Raw genomic sequence first — 17,270 nt, 5'->3', positions numbered from 1 at the left:
GTGTGTCATTACACCTTAACAAAGCTGTTTGAAAAGTCTGCATTCCATCCAGCTCTGACAACAGAATTGCAGATAAATGATGTATGCAACATTTACACTAAGGACCCAGTGCCAGGAGAACAGATACTGGAGTACTTTTCCTGTGTATGGATGGCTGGATCTGACTGGCTACGAGTTTGTTCTGGACGTTTCTGTTTAGGGCCATGATGCTATTGCTCAGCAGCATTTTGTTTTTCCCTGTACTGTTTTTCCCTGGTGTGGCACCAGTCACCCCGGCATCCTGAAGAGCTGAAGAGCCCCTTCCCCTTCGTTTTATCAGAAGGGCGTAGTTAAGATCGGTATCATCTCTGCCTTTAAATGTTGAATAGAATTCACCAGGGAAAGGCTCCGAGCCTGCAGTTTTCTTTGTGAGCAGGCTTTAAAGGATGAATTCACTTTCTTTCATTCATTTTCTTTAATACATTCATTTCTGGGGCTAATCAGACACTCTGTTCTGAGTCGGTTTTGGTAATTTGTGTTTGTAAAGGGGTTGTCTATTTCATTTTGATTGTAAACATTATTGGCTTAAAGTTGTTCATGGTACTCCTTTGTTACCCTTTTAATGTACGTAGGATCTATAGTGATGCCCTCTCTCATTTCTAATACTAGTAATATGTGTCTCCTCTCTTTTTTCCTTAAGTCTAACTAACGTGGATAAATATTACTGATCTTTTCAAGAACCTACCTTTTGGTTTCATTGTTTTCTATTGCACTGGTTTCTGTTGTTACATTATTTATTCCCTTTTAGTTATTTTAGCATTGATCTGTGGGACTGAAGATGAAGATCACTAATTTTTGACCCCTTTTTTCTTCTGGTTAAACTCCTTATTCTAAAGTCTATTTTGTCTGATGTTAACAACAGCTACCTTAGATTTTTAAGTTTACGATAGCACGGCAAGCTTGTTCCTCTCCTTCTACCTGCAACCTCTGTTTACACCTTTATCACTTCTTGTGGACAACATACAATAAGTCTTGACTTTTACTTATTCACCCAGGCCACCTCTTTTGTTTGGAGGGTTCGTCTAAGTTTGAAGGCGATGTTCCGAAACAGAGTCAGTGGTGACGCCTCCAGATTAGATAAGACCGATCAGGTTAGGGCAAAGCTGCGCTATCTATCTAGGAAGAGAGCAGAAGGGCTCCGAACTGACCCAAGTGTTACCTTTCAGATGGCGACCCGCCACGCATACTGGAATGCTGTACTGTCTGAGCCTTCCAGCCTGAACACTCGATGAAATGGTTTTACTCTGAGGATGAACTACTGCAACAGAAATGGGTTTCCTCACTTCCTGAGAACCTGGAAGAATGAGCCGAAATGCAGCTGGAACCAGGGTAGCTCTACTTCTCGCAGGAACTTCCGGACAGCCTCTGTGGCAATCACATTCAGTTCTCCTAAAATGAGCTCCCCTTATCTTTCTCGGGGTTCTTCCCTGTCATCACATCCAAAAATCACATCACCTTTTGAGTAAGTAGCTAGCCACCAGGTGCTTCTCTTAGGCGTGCACCTCCCCTCTGTATTGCATCGCTTAACCTGTAACTGCATGGGACTGAGCACGGGGCCTCTCTGACTCACTTTGCATCCTAATGCCTTGCACTGCAACCGAGAGATTAAAGACTCTTGATAAATGAGTCTTGAATGAATTGATGAATGGATAAATGGATGGACGGACAGGACACAAGAAGACCTCATCTACGATCAATGTGGCTAGAGGTTTATTTAAGAGTCCACAGGCTGAAGAGAAGGAGGGAGGGGAACAACATTCAACCTGGCAAATCTACTCTCTCTCCAATGTTTACCAAAAAGTGACGTTTACACTTTGAACCACAAAACCAAAGTCGCAGAAAGGTGCATTTGGCTAACAGCAAAATACACAGCCCCCCCGTGGCTAGTGGCCCCCTCTCTAAAATGAAATCCCCTCGGGGCTGCCCAGCACCACTTGTGGAGATGCTGCAGAAAGGCTGGTCCACTGTGGAGCGCGACCTTCCCTGCAGAGGCTCTGCCGGAGACTGAGCCAGGAACAAGGTCAACTTCCATCGCTGCAGGGGAGAGGAAGCGGTAACGCAGAGACAAGCAAGAGCTGAACAGGAAAAGATCAAGAGTCTAAAAATCAGAGTAAGTGAGGTTAGGGGCTGTGGTCTTGAATACACAGATGCTGCTTCTCTGTGGCTAACTGCCACCTTACAGAAGAGGAAGGTGGAGTTTGCCTTGAAGTCTGTTCCCAAGTGGTACAGCCACACTCCTCAAAGCGTACGGTGGCCGTTTCCTTCAACCCTGGCCTGCTCTCGGTCCTGGAAGACAGGCTTGGTCCTTGCAAATAAGGACAGGTGTGAGGTAGGGCCAGAACACTTTCCTAAGTGCCATGATTTAAGGACTGGGCATCAGACAGTCCAAAGTTTTCTTAAACAAAACCACCACGGACATATTATGCTTTAGTGAGAAAGCACTCCGATTTGTGAATCAATTAGACTTGGATCTTTTATCTAGTCCTGCCTCTTCTTATCTACGTGGCCTTAGAAATTTACTTAGAAGGAAACCAAGTCTGTTTCTTCACCTGTAAAATGGGAACATCAAGTACATATTTCACAGCCATGTGCTGAGAGCTACATAAAATAACTTACAAGACTCCTCTACTTCGTAGGTGGTTACTTCCATCCGAGTGGTAACATGTTGGGTCCTTGCAAATATACATGTGCTCCTCTAGGACTGTGGGAGGGCAAAGAGGGGATGGAAACACACACACAGGCCCGTGCAGACAGACACACACACACACATACACAACCATGCCTATCTGTCGTGCCCACTCTCACTCCCAGAAGTCAGGGACATCAAGTAATACAGCTCTGCGCTCATCAAAGCAAACACACCAGCTCATGTTCTGGAACATAAGTCACACACCAGAAAGTCAAAAGACTGCATATCTGATCTCATCAGCGTTCGTGACTAACAGGAAATGGTCAGAACAAGGACTAGGAAGCTCTACCTTCTGGCTCTGAGGCCCCTCCCCCTCGTCCAAGGCCCCATCCTCTTGCTGGTCGTAGGCAGGGCCTCCCAGGGTTCGGATTCTCTTCTCGCACTGCTTCTTGGCCACAGTCAGCTGGTTGATGTACCTTTTCATGTTCCTGGCCCTCAGGAGATCGGCTTTCATCGCAGCAGTTTCTTTACCTTGAATGGGATGGACAGACAGTGCCCGGTCAGAGGACAAGGGACAGCAGGGGGACACACAACTCTGAACCAGATCCATGTCTGACATGGGACATTCTGAGCAACGGTGGCTGCTAAAGAACAGGATAGGACAGGATAAAATTTATGCTAAACATACGCACACCCTCAAACAGAAACACTATGAATTTCTAAACACACCCGGGACAAATCTGACTCAAATGTAAAAACATGTTTAGGGACCTCCTCTGTACCCACACACTCACACACTGATACGCATGTCTGCATGTGTACGTACCATTGACCCTTGAACAACATGGGTTCAAACGGCATCGGTCCACTCATATTTGGAGATGACAGAACCAATGATCGAATCAGAGAACTTTCGAGAAAAGGCAGGTTTATGAAGAAGCCAAGTTCAATTTTGAACAGGGTGGTGGATGACATTTTGCCAACGATGGCAATAAATTCATCTCCCCTCTCACATGTACTTTTACAGTGTCACGTGGCCAGCACCCCCCGAACACCAGGGTATGTGTTCCCTCTCGGTGAACCTGGGTGGGTCTGTGATTTTGCAGGAGGTGAGTGATGCTATGACGTACGTGCGATGCCATGGGGTAGAAGGCCATTGACGTGGAGCCCTGAGCTGCCCTGTAAATCATGCACCAGCTGTGAGGTCTCCAAGCTGGGAGGAAGCCTAAACAGTCGGTCAGTGGCCAGACCTGCGTGGAGAGCCCCACAGGCCTGGCTGGATCTCAGCCGCATGCAGAGCCGACTTCGCACCACGTACTTGGGCCACCTTGAAAATGACCTGTCCAGCCCCAGACAAGCAGGGAAGTGTCATCCCTGCCAAACCCTACCCAAACTGCAGGTTCACGAGCAAAAGAAATGACTGTCGTTTAAGACTCCAGCGTGCTGGGGGAGGCCCCAAAAGATAACTGGAAGAGGCCAGCCGAGTCTGAGGGGACGTGAGCTACGGCAGCAGAGACCTGAGGTGAGGAATTAAAAAGTGCCCAGCTCTGAGATGGGGGCTTCAGTCATGGGGGAGTGAGGCAGCCAGGAGGAAAACAACGATCCCAGGACGTCATCTAAATAAACCGTACGGTCAATGAGAGAGAAGAAAAGCTGGCAAGGGGGACTGAGGAGAGACACCACAGTGGATCGGGGAGTGCGGCTTGCTGAGGAACCCAAGAGAGAACTGCAGCAGAGAGGGTGCACCTGCCTGCCAACTGGCCACTGCCACGCTCTCAGCCCGCTGTGCCATGGCTTCATCACAACACAGCGGACAGTGTAAGCCCACGGCGTTCCTCCGCTCACAGACCTCCAGCACGCCACGCCACCCCCAGCCACGCCCAGTGCTCTTACTAGGGGCCGTAAGAGTCAACTCCCCGACCTCATCCTGCCCCACTGTCCGCAGGAGCCACACTGGTCTCTTCACTGTTTCTTATTTTTTAATTACAGCTTTATTGAGATATAATTCACAGGCCATACAATTCACTTACTTAAAGCGTACAACCTAATTGCTTTTAGTATATTTACAGAATTGTGTAGTCATCACCACAATCACTTTTAGAACATTTTCATCACCCCCAGGAGAAAACATGTACCATTCATTGGCAGGCACCCTCACTCCTCTTCGCCCTGGGTTTTTTTTTTTTTACAAGGCTGCCTCCATGGACTTGCCTGCGTGGGACCTCTCGTGCAAGAAGCTATACTACGTGGGGCTCGGTGCCAGCCTCCTGAACACAACGCCCAACGCATTCTCTCAGCCCGGCCCTCACCTCCTCCCGTATGACCTGCATGGCTCAGTCCCCAGCCTCCTGCAGGTCCCTAGTTCAGGCCTCTGGGAAGCCTTCCTTGGCCACCCTATTGCTAACTGCAACCCGACCTTAAACATTACTTTCCTCCCTTACCATAGCGCACATTACCGTACTACATATTCAACCTACGTGTGTCCTCACAAAGGTCGTGGTGTTCGCTTATATACGTCTACATCCCCAGCACCTACTACAGGGCCTGGGAACACATCAGGAACTCGTCGGGTATCTGTTGAATGCATGAATGAACTGTGTCAAATGCAAAGAGGCAACATTTTCTGAACGCTCACTGCCTATCAGGTCTTGTGCTAGAACTTCGGTTGTGAACCAGAGAGATGGGGTGTGCAGCCTCAGCCCCTACTCTCGAACTTCCCTGCCTGTGGTCTCTGTCCCTCCCGTCCACCAAATCCGCTGTTCTCTAGACCACTGGGGACTTCTACATCGAACCCAGTGCAGAGTTTGCAGACGTGTTGGGATTGGAGCAAGGTTAGAATTCTGGCTGTCCGCTTATGAGCCATGTGGTCTTAGCAAAATTTTTTAAACATTTACTTGGAAAACCACTCACCATGGTCTACTTCCTTAAGTTGACACTATCAAATTTAAAGTAAGAGCAAAAAACTCAAACAAAATTAAATTTTAAAAATGACTAAGCATTGAGCACTACTTTGTGGGGAAGGCACTGCTTTGCATACACAATCTGAAGGGGCTGGGGTTGGGGAGGGCTTTTTTCTTCTTTTTTTTTCACTGGGTCGGAGATGAGCTGGTTTTAATGCTGATGAGGAAGGCGCAGTTAGGAGAGCAGGAGAGGCAGACGATGGATGGGGAGAGGCGTCTAGGGACCGGGGGAGAGGCTGGCTTTGGGAAACACCGCTTCTGCCCTGTGGTCGCCTGGACAGACGCAGACACCAGCCTGGACCGTGGAGGCTGCTTCCCTGACACAGTGAGAGAGGTGATCTGAGCAGAGGGAGGGGAGTGAAAGGGGGTGGGCCCAAGGGCTACAGAAGTGGGGAAGGGTGACATCCACAGTGGAATGCAGAAAGCATGTCCCCTCAGACACATGCGAGACTGCCAGGCATTGATCAGGGCCCAGATGGCCACTGATGGAGGGAGACGTCCCCAGGCAAGTGAGGGCATACCTGGAGGCGAGTCCTCAGGGCCCTGGCTTCAATGGGCATGGCACCGTGAAAGAAGAGGTCTGGGCTTGGTTTCTGGGGGCCCTGGGGCAGAGTGTGAGGCACAGCTCTCCCCTCTCCCCCAGCTGCAGACACACTCCCCAGGATGATCATGGTCCCCCTGGGGCCCCACTTAGCCAACTTGTCCACATGCTGGAAACAGCACCTCAGCGGCCAAACAGGTGAACTGAAGGAGCTTAGACAAGACCATGAAACCTCTGACCTCCCTGAAGCACCTTTTCCCAGTATTTACCACAGGGTCACGGGCAGACTGCAGGTCAGGAGGCAGCCTGCTTCAAGAGAGTGTGTCAGACACTCTCTTTCCCCCCCAAGTGCCCAGGAGCTCTACTGTCTGACTTCTGTGACGGTTCCCCAACCCGTCTTGTGCTCAGTGGGGCAGGGGGGTTGGGGGGGGCGCACAGCCCTGACCAGAGAACTCGGCCACTCTGCATTCAACTCCAGAGGAGACAGCAGGACCTCGGAGCCTCCAAAGGTCAACGCAGGCTGCCCCCAAATTAGTCGATGCAAGTGCGTGTGTGATGTAAAGAAACAGGTGCTTGGGACAGCTCATTTTTCAGAAAAAAATCATTTCTAAACATATATCCTTAAAAATCTAAATTTTGTGCATGACATTTTATATCACCCTAAAACTGGAGACAAAGAAAATGCTTTTTACAAAGTAAATCTACACTACAATTTTAACTTTGGGTGAAAACAATGATAGAGATACAGATAGACAGATAGATAGATAGATCTACCAAGATGGACACAGAAGTGATACAATATTCTAAAGCAATTAATTATAAATGTTTATTGTTTCTCCTGTAGGTCATCTAGAGTCTGCTGAGGTCAAAGCATAAAGGAAGTGGTTTCATTTGGGTTTGTTTGCTGCGAAGGACATTGGGAATAGATATTAGGTGAAAACACTTTTGTCTATAAAGCCACCAAGCAGACCTGTGACTGACATCACAGAGTTGCCTGTTGCTATAACCTTCTGCCCATGCGGTTTTTCTTCCTCAAGCAAATGGAGTGGCGGTTAAACGAGAATGGGGGACAACTATTAGCTACGATTTCTAATGAGGCAAAAAAGGGCAAAGTAACTCACAGTACAAACTAGCGACTTCAGAAATAGCATCGGTATAAAGGGATGGAAACACCACCTCTACACTCTTTGGGTATCCAGAAATGTCAATAGCAGAAAGCTCCCTTTCTCACACCACCTATGGGACTCCTGGGCACAGCCTCACAGCAGCAGCTCTGCAGGCGGAGTGAGGAATTCGGTGGACGGGGCAGGGTTCCTCAACCCCGGCCCAAGGCAAATCTTGGCTGTGGGTCCGCCCTGAGCCCTGCAGGGTGTTCACAGCATCCCTGGCCACTGTCTACCACTAGATGCCAGTAGCATCCCTCCTCCCAGATGTGACAACCAAAACTGTCCCCAGACATTGTCAAATGTCCCGTCCCCTGGGGGACAAAATTGTGCCCCCACCCCCAGCCCATCGAGGAGCACTAATGTAGAGACACAACCTCCATGGTGCTGGGGGAGACAGGCTGCACCCTGTCCCCTTCGCCAACCCCCACGGGTCTTCTCACATCTACCAGGCAACGCAGGTGAGGAACTGGGGGAACACCTCTCCAGACAACTTGGCTCCACACTGACAGACTCACATACCTTTGAGTCTTAAACATGAAACAGAAATTTTGACAAACACCCTTTGAGAAGAGGGCTCGAGAAACAGGTGAGTATTTATTTACTCAGGGCACCAGTCAAGCTTCCGAGAAATGGTGCTCGACTTCTTGACAGCAATTCCCAGTAGTGACTAAGCATCACCGACTTCTGCAGAATTACTGGAAAATTGCCTTGAAGTTTACCCAGGAACTTAAAAAAGATTTACTGTACATTTCAGTTTGATGCCGGTAGTTTTGGGTTTTGTTGTGTTTTTTTAAAAGAATAAAGGAGATTCTGTTACTGCACAGAACACTTGAAATTTCCTGAAGTGTCACTCCACTGTGGCAGAAGGGACACTTGAGGAACGAGGAGAAAGGACAGGAGTTGGCGGCAGAACCGCTCGCACTACCACGGAGAGGACAGCACAGCACGCACAGGCCCCGCACAGCCTGGTCAGGTGCGCCTGCCACACGCCTTCCGTGCCCTTCCTTTAAGTGTGGCTAACACTTCCTTTGGTTTAAGGCCCTCGAGATGTTTGCAATATACCTTTAAAGTCGTAATGTCGTGTCAATTAAACCCACATTACATTACCAGGACAGCCCTGCTCCCCAGTCAGAACTGTTAATGTAACAGATAGGAGACATTCGCTTACAACACAGACCTGACCCACATCATTTGTAAGTTCTCAGCATGGCTCTCCTCACCTCAGCCTGTATGAATGAGCAGTGTGGTGGCAAAGGTCTAGGACCGAAATGCAGGAGACCTGCGTTTACAACCCAGCTCTGCATGTGGACAAACTGGCAGTTCCAGCCACACAGGGCACAGGGCTGAGCATCCCTGGAGCTGAACTTCATTCATATGAATGCAGGTATTGGCACCTATGATAACTGAAGTTTTCTTGGGGGACGGAGATGGCAGTAGGGCTGCCTATCAAAGTACGAGACTCTAGAGAGTGTGAAAGTGCTCTGAACCCGTGTCCCTCAAGGCAGAGAAGGGAGGGGGCGAAGGAGGACAATGGCAGGGAGAGCAGGTACGGGAGCGGCAGGGCCGCAGCGTGAGGCTGGCTGGGGAGAGGCTGGCAAGGGCCCTGGGAGCCATGGTGGGGAGCCACCCCGGGGTGTTCAGTCAGTTTGGATCACTCATAAATTAGGAACGGTCTGTATCAAATTATCTCAATGCCAGAAAGTCGGATCACATCAAAGCATTAGAAAGGACCCTGAGATGATGAGCTCCCTTCTTCCAGGCAGGGACATCTTTAGATCCCAAATCAGACAATCTTTATAAAAATAATTCCTGATAGAAATCATTATGGTTCTTAGCAAGTAACTGTGTTTCTGTGTGTAGGTATATGATATATTCCAAAGTCCTACAGTTCTACTAGAAATATTTAATTCCCAAACTGCTTACTTACATCCTAAAGAAAAGAAGATACACGATTTTACCCAAACCTCCCAACTACACTTACGAGTGTGGCACTTCCAAGCATGTACGGTTTATACACAGCAGTTTCTGTCAGACTCAAATCCACATTACGTTCTTTGCTGTGGTCAGCTCAGTGGATATTACTCTGAATCGCCTGAACTATTCCTGATAACATTTCAGGCTTCAGAACAGCAGAAAAGAAGGCTTTAAAGGGAGCTGAAATACTGGGTTTATTCACATTGAACTACAGAGAAAATGTAGCACATGTCCCATCACTCCTAGAATTCCTACACTTGGCCAGTGTCTTAGTTCATTCAGGGGACTATAACCAAATACCACGGACGGGGCGGCTGTAGAGAACAGAACTTTATTCCTCAACAGTTCTAGAGGCTGAAAATGCAAGATGAGGGGCCAGCGGGCTCTGGGGAACCTTCAGAAGGCACCTTCTTGCCGTGTTCTTAATGTGGTGGAATAAGTTGGGGATCTCTCTGGGGCCTCTTATAATGAACAGAGTCCTAATCCCACCCAGCAGAGCTCCACCTCATGCGTAAGTGCCTCCCATAGGCCCCACCTCCCAATGCCATCGTGTTTGGATGTCAGAAGCTCAACAGGTGAATTCTGGGAGGGCACAAACGTTCAGACTATAGCAGCCAGTTATTGTAATGGACCACCTCTCGACTACCCCGGCCGTTCCAAGTGTAAATAAAACGCTGGAGAGCTGGGTACCAGGACGCAAACACGAACACATCAGGGGCTCTGTATCAGAGCGTGGGTCCTGGGTGACTAGCCTCAGCATCACTGGGGAACCCGTGGGCACTGCACACCCTCGGGGCCCACTCCAGATCCTCAGGGTGGCCCAGCAGGTGCACTCTGACTAACCCCCAGGAGGTTCTGGCGCACGCTACAGTCTGAGAACCTCTGCTCCACGGGACGAAGTCCAAACACCTCAGGCCAGCGGGTCAAGCTCAGCTCTCCATGGCAAGCTGAGCAACAGCACGGTGTCTCCCCTGGCCCGACCCAAACACAGGACGCTGGTCCACAACTGCCTTCTTCATCTCTGTACATGCAGTGCCCTCCATCCACATCTACCTGACAAGCCCAGAAATGGATGACAGAAAGGGATGACAGCCACTCCACCTGTCTAAATCCACTCTGTCACCCGCCAGGAAAAACCCTTCCCAACCTGTGGCCCAGGTGGGGCTGACCGCACCACCACTGAATTCTGCACCTGCTGCTCTCAGCACGGTTACCCAACTGCACTGTAACTTCCTGCGTGTGACTGCCCATCTCCTCAGGACACTGTGGTCGCCTCAAGGTCAGGGACAGTTTTATCCACGGCACAGCTTTTCTACCATATACTGGCACTCAGAAAAATGCAGGTGGGATGACTGACGGCCCACTTCTGGTGGGTAAGGTACCTTTCAGAGTTCATTCTCCACTGATGTGGGGGGTCTTACGAGAACTCAAGTGCCCTCTCATCCACCCAGGACCAGGGAGGCGGGGCTGTGATCAGAGAAGAGACATTCGGGATAAAACACAAAGGGTAAGTGGGAGTTACCCAGACAGAGGGATACTGAGAATAAGTACGGTAGCACCCCAAGAAGAGGAAGAAACCACGTGCAGAGGACATGAGGCAGGAGGAATCGGGCGTGTTGGGAAAACAGGAAAGTCACTGTGGCTGCAGAACAAAGTGAGGGCGCGGTGTCGGGAAGTGAGGCAGAAGGTGGAGCGGGGGCCAAAATGAGCAGGACCGTGTGGGCTTCCCACCAAGGAGTTTTTATTCTAAGGACAATGGGAAGATAATAAAGGGTTTTAAGCATGGAGGTGACATGATAAAATGCGTATTTTTAAAAAAATCATTATGAGCCCTGGCTGGCGTAGTTCAGTGGATTGAGCGCGGACTGCGAAACAAAGGGTCACCAGTTCGAATCCCAGTCAGGGCACATGCCTGGGCTGCAGGCCAGGTCCCCAGTGAGGGCCACATGAGAGGCAACCACACATCGATGTTTCTCTAACTCTCTTCCTCCTCTCTCTAAAAATAAATAAATAAAATCTTTTAAAAAATAATTATGGCTTCAGTATGAAAAACATATTTAAAAGGGCCAGGAGTGGAGACGAGGAGGCCGATTAAGAAGCTACTGCTGTAGCTGAAGGAAAAGCTGGTGGTGGAAAACCGCGGTACGGAGGGAGCTGAGTTGAGATGCGTTTAGGAGGTCAAGCTGCATGACGACAAGGGACTAGCTGGAGCACACGACGGAAGGAACAAACGAGGGTGACTCCCGGCTTTCTGACTTGCATGCATGGGTGGATGCAGACGCCATTCACAGACACAAGAAACTACAGAAGATGACGAGTTGTGTGGGACTTCGGTTTGGACATTTTCTCTCGGCAGAACAGAGTGAGCTGGTTAATTGCTTGAGGTTTCAGCGGTCACACAATCAGGAAATTTCTCACCGCCCGTTAGATGCCATTTTTTCTTTAAGTGCCCAAACTATTTTCACAGTTGTAGATCATTTCTTAAACGTCAATGATTATGACTGAAAAACACTTGTCAGAAACATCTTTATAAGCAGCCACCAAACTATATTTATAGCATATACTCATACACACTACATTCATAAGCAAAGTTCCCATCTCCAGGTTGAAACAAAGATATTCTTAGGATCTTCCATCTGTTCATTCTTTTTTAAAACTTCTTCCGTTTCCCACTCACAAAGCGAATGTGGACACAAGGAGCAGTAACACTGGAGATGACACTGCGTACAGTGGCACACACGGCCCGGTAGCATCGCTACACAGTCATGGACTTGGTCATGGACATGGGCGGCCGTGTCTGCTGCCGTTCAGCGATGAATGGAGACCTGCCCTGCACTCAGGACACAGCAGGTCCTCCACCCTCACGTAGGAGAGGGGAATGGGCTAGACCAGGCAGTGACGGGGGGCTGAGAGCCACAGCCACCCCCTCGCCACCCCTCAGGACCACGCCTGCGTAAAACGCTCTTCATCTGAAGGAAAACAACAGGCAGAAGAAGCGGCCCAAAGCCTATTTCTTTAGAAACACATGCAAGAGTGGGGATAGCACAGAAGGCGTTCCCAATTCAAATGCTTCCCACAGGAAAAGGTTACGTATGAAACAGCAACTCACTGGAGTCATTTCAACGGTGACCGAGATTAAGTTTCTAGGTAGAAACATTAATAAATATTAAGATTGTTTTTACTCTGTAACCAAACTTATAAAGCCATGTTTAGCTTAAAAACAGAAAAGCACTGTCTACCCAATAATTAAAATCTCTTAAGAGTTACGACTAAAGATGCACAGTTTCTAAAGGAATGGAGAAATACAAACGAAGGTTTCTGTTAGGATTAAATTATAGTTACTTTCTCTAATGCTATTACTGCAATAAATTAAAACACTTCAGTGTAAGCCAGAAGAATGCTCGGGCTTGGCAAAGCTCTGACCGTAACTAGAGAAAACAAGTTGGTTCTTACCCTTGTGCCTCTTCGGCTGGGGAAAGCTGCTAATTGTGGTTGCCTGGATTATTTCCACTACAATTTGATACCTGATTTTAAAAGAGAGAGAAGAAGAAGAGTGAATGGAAAGAAAACACCATCCTCAAAGAGATATTTTACATTGTGTCTGTACCAATCAAACATTACACGGACGGTGTGAATCCTGCCCACGTACCATCGAATCCATCGACGTGCACCAAGCACCTACCCCAGGCCGGGGCTATGCCGCTGTCTCTGAGACCCTGATGTGAGAATGACGAACTGGCTCCCCCCACTCCGTTCCCTACACCAGAAGCATTACTACCTGCCCCCCTCCGAAAGCGGAAATCGGAGGTTACGTTCAACTCCTCCCTCGCTCCTCTCCTGCACTGGTAACCAGAGCCCACTGACCCCACCTCCCAAACCTGCACCGTGCAATAAGGTGCCCACAAGCCACGTGTGCCTGCTTGAAGGAGTTCAGTTCCTCAGCTGCGTCAGCCACAGTTCAAGGGCTCCGCAGCTACGTGCGGCTCATGGCTCATGTTGGACAGTGCATGTGAACATTTCCCCATCGCTGCGGAAAGCTCTGCTGGGTGACGTTGTCCTACAGACTTCTCAAAGCTGTCCTTCGCCCTCCCGTCCCACTGTCGCTGTCCCAGTGACTGTCCTCACGACTCCTCATTTGGGAGACCCCTTCAGGCCAACAGAATAGAGGGCTTGTGATGGGACCAGGGTGCCAGTATTGTTCCCACTCCCCGGCCAATTCTAACGCAAGAAAGAGCTGACAACTCGTATATGTGTATACGAGACTAAGAACACCTTTGAACCAGGGAAAAAACAGCTTACATTTTAAGTACAGTGGAGCCTTGGTTCTCAAACTCCATTCATTCTGGAAAACTGTTTGAGAAGCTGTTTGTTTGAAAACTGAACCTCCTTTTTGTCTGTCACCTGAGAGGCGTGTGACTGATCAGACAGGTACCGGTATGAGAGGGTTATCAAGCACAGAATCGAACCCAGAGTTTTGTTAGAAAACTGAGATGCTTCTCCCTGAGCCACGTGGTTGAGAGCCGAACTGTGTGAGTAACCAAGGTTTGAACTTACTGGGTCCAACCCTGGAGTTGTGGCTATTTGGGGCACATTCAGGTGGGCTTTTAACTCAGGTTCTAGGGCTATTCGGTGGTTACTAAGTATCGCCCCAGGCAAGTCCATCTTCACTGAATGTCTCAGCCCTTGATTATACTGACTGATTAAGACTCTGCCCTAATAAAGCTATTTGAAATTAATTATTACTCTGGACACAAACTTCGCAGTGTTCTAAGATGGAATGTTACATCTGGCTGGCACTATACATCCTTTTGCTTTTCAACTAAAACCTAGATGGGATTCATGAACTCATCCCAGTTACAGCTATTCATGGACTCCTCACAAATTCACATCTTTTTGTTTCTTCATTTGTGTAATATAAATATCAGTGCCCACCTCTGACCACCTCAAAAAACAGGCTGTGAGGAGCACCATCAGCCTGTCACCCAGAGAGTGTGGCAGACACTGTGCTTGCCACACCCTTTCCCTCCTGCTTCCTCACTAACTGAGCCACGGTTCTCTCAGGAAAAGCAATGCGCCTTGCTAAAACCCTTCTCCCTGGCAGTTAGAAATGGCCACTCAGTACACTTCTAACCTGGGAGGGATAAGCAGAAGTTGCTAGGTAGGGGGTTCTAGGGAAGCTGCCTAAGGGGGCAGACTCCACAGAAAAGCCCCCTCCAGTCTTTTGTCCACACCGTTTCCCCATTTTCCTGCATGAAACAAGGATGCAGCTGGGTGAAGGCACAGCAGGCGTGAGGATGAAAGCCACAGGCTGAGATGGTGACATAGAAGACAGAAGAGATCCAGGTCTCTGATGACATCACTGAGCCATCACAACAGGCCACACTGCCCTTCCCAGGACATCGTGCTCCATGAGGAAAAGAACTCCCTAACTTGCCTACGTCCCAGTGTGTCAATTTGCCTCATGGCTAAATGCCATCCCAACTGACGCAGCGCACTATGAAGACGTCACACAGAGGAGCTGGCTCGAGGCTGCAGGCACCTGGGCAAGGTCCCCAGACGGCAGCTGTGCTAGGGCATGAAAGAGCAACCAACTTTGCTGCCTCCTTTTCTCCAGGTCATGAGAGCGCACAAAATCGGCTCTGGACACGGTTTTTCCTGCTCCTCACTACACAGGCGAGGAAACAACTTAGAAGAAGCATAAACAAACCGGCAAACATCGAAACCTAACACTCCCTAACCAATGCCATTCCCTCTGCAGCCTCACACTGGGCGTCTTATCCAACGCGACCTCTCTTTCCTCCTCGATACAAACCTGGACTTCAGCCAGGATGGTTTCTGTACACCTCCCTGCCACCCCCCCACCGGCGCCACAGTCCCTTCCCAGGCCTTTGTTCCTGTGCACGTTCCTTCTGGAAACCAGCTGCCCACTTGGCCACCCAGCTGGACCTTACACCTCGTACTTCTTCCCGCAGCCCTCCCCATCCCTCTAGGCCACATTAATACTTCTCTCCTGCGACAGCCTGAGTCACCTCTGCTCTACGACAGTGTGCATTCGGGTCCCATTCCACATCGCCGACTGAAAGAGTCACGTTTCCACAAGTGGTGCTGCGGGGGGAAGAAGGTGGTAAGTCCGTCCCTCCCACTGCCAGGCCTCACGCTTCTTCAAAAAAGGGGAACACATCCGAGTCTGCAACCAAGTCGCGCCTCTATCTGTGATGAAGACGCACCACCTTCTTTCCCCCCAACTTTGCCACGAGCCTCTCTGACATGGGGTTGTGTCTTTTATTCTCCTACAGGACCCAGCCTGGCCCCAAACACGTGGCAGGCACTCAGTCAATAGTACTGAGCGCTGTGGATTGAGGGGTTGTGTTCGCCCCAAATTCATGTTGAATCCTAATCCCCAAGGTAATGACATGCGGTGGTGGGACCTCTGGGGGGGCGATCAGGTCAGGAGGGCAGTGTCCCCATAAATGAGATGAGTGCCCTTAGAAAAGAGACCCCCAAGAGTTCTCTTTCCACCGAGTAAGATTACAGCAAGAAGAAAGCTGTCTACAAACCAGACCGTGGCTTGCTCACCCTTATCTTACACTTCCCAGCCTTCAGAACAGTGAGAAATAAATGTTTGTTCCTTAAGCCACTCACTCTATGGTATTTTTGTCATAGCAGTCCAAACTGACTAAAACAATGAGCTAAATGACTCAGGGACGCTTAAACGACATCTGTAACACTTAACAGGTACCAATAATATTCCGAACAATCTGTTCTTTTGATATTCTTAGTGATTCACGCTCGGGAACAAATGAATCATCAATGGTGCTGAAAACTAATACATACTGCCTGAGTAAAGAGTTAAATTTTTTACAGTGAACCCAGCTAACATTTGCAGATTCCTCTCATTGGGTACCAGGTACCTGTTTAGATACTTTAATTTACATTACTTCATTTTATGCTCATACTAAGGTGCCGTAATTATCCTGACGTTACGGAGGAGGAAGCTGGAGTTCAGCGGAGTAAGAAACCTATTCAGGGTCTGGCTTTCAAGTACTTTTAAGGACAAGGGCCTCAGTTACCCAGCAGGGCTACCTGGCTCTAAAGCTCACACTGTTAGCCACCTTCCTGCTACCCTCAAATTCAGTACAGCTACATGTTGACCTTGTCTGAGGTCTTTCAAAGCACATAAGCACAGCCAATGCCAGATATTCTTTCACCCTTACTGCCCCCTATATCCCTCTTGGGTACCATTTTTGTGCCAAACCAGACCACATGCAATACCCCCAAAACACTCCAGCTCTCTCCTGACCCAGCCTTTGGTATTTCTACTCCCTCTTGCATGCAATTCCTCCCCTTATCTGTCAAAATCGTATTTGTCCTTAAACACTCAGCTCATGGCCATTCCTCTCTGAAGCTTCTTAGATTCCTCTCTTCTATGGGGTGAAATATTTGCTCCTACACACTTCTTCACTCTTTACACTCTACTTCTGGCCTTTGTATATTGTTTTGTATTTAACTATTTATCCCCACATGGGTCTCCTATGCTGGACTATTAACACCTTGCTTGACAGCAGGGGATAGAATCCAAAGGACCCACAACCAATTCATCTTCACATACACCAGGCCCACCTCACACAGAGCTATGCACATAGTAGGCACCTGAACACGGTTAATGAGTTTGTGCGATTCACTTTCACTTGAAACCAAAAGGCAAAATAGGAGGTGAGCGGGTTCCTCATTCCCAACAAAGCTGCATAAACACACGCATCTACATGCAGGCCAACCTCGAGGGCTCCTGGTCCCCTGGGAGCTTTTCAGAGGAGGACACGGCCTTGCTGGCGATGCGTCTGGTTCAAGAACTAGGAGGCCTGACATCCGTAAACATTCTGCGGCTCAGGGGTGCAGAGACTGTTAGTATATTTCTTCCCAAAATGGTAATGGAAACCCCGGTATTAAGAGAAAGCAGCCTC

The 17,270-nt window shown here is 48.9% G+C and overlaps 1 protein-coding gene across 1 annotated transcript in view; it reads right to left on the bottom strand.

Moving 5' to 3' along the window:
- Positions 1 to 17,270, bottom strand: part of SNX25 (sorting nexin 25) — an 85,784-nt gene that overhangs the window by 25,262 nt on the left and 43,252 nt on the right. Inside the window, exons 6-7 of the mRNA XM_037055176.1 lie at positions 12,763 to 12,833; positions 3,018 to 3,199 (exon numbers count right to left, since the gene is read on the bottom strand). Coding sequence (XP_036911071.1) covers positions 3,018 to 3,199; positions 12,763 to 12,833 — 253 coding nt within the window. The remainder of the gene's footprint in view (positions 1 to 3,017; positions 3,200 to 12,762; positions 12,834 to 17,270) is intronic.

The sequence above is a fragment of the Sturnira hondurensis genome, unplaced genomic scaffold (assembly GCF_014824575.4).
Source record: "Sturnira hondurensis isolate 20B ecotype Veracruz unplaced genomic scaffold, ASM1482457v3 Scaffold0008640, whole genome shotgun sequence".
NCBI classification, from domain to species: Eukaryota; Metazoa; Chordata; class Mammalia; order Chiroptera; family Phyllostomidae; genus Sturnira; species Sturnira hondurensis.
This window is presented reverse-complemented; position numbering and strand designations above follow the sequence as displayed.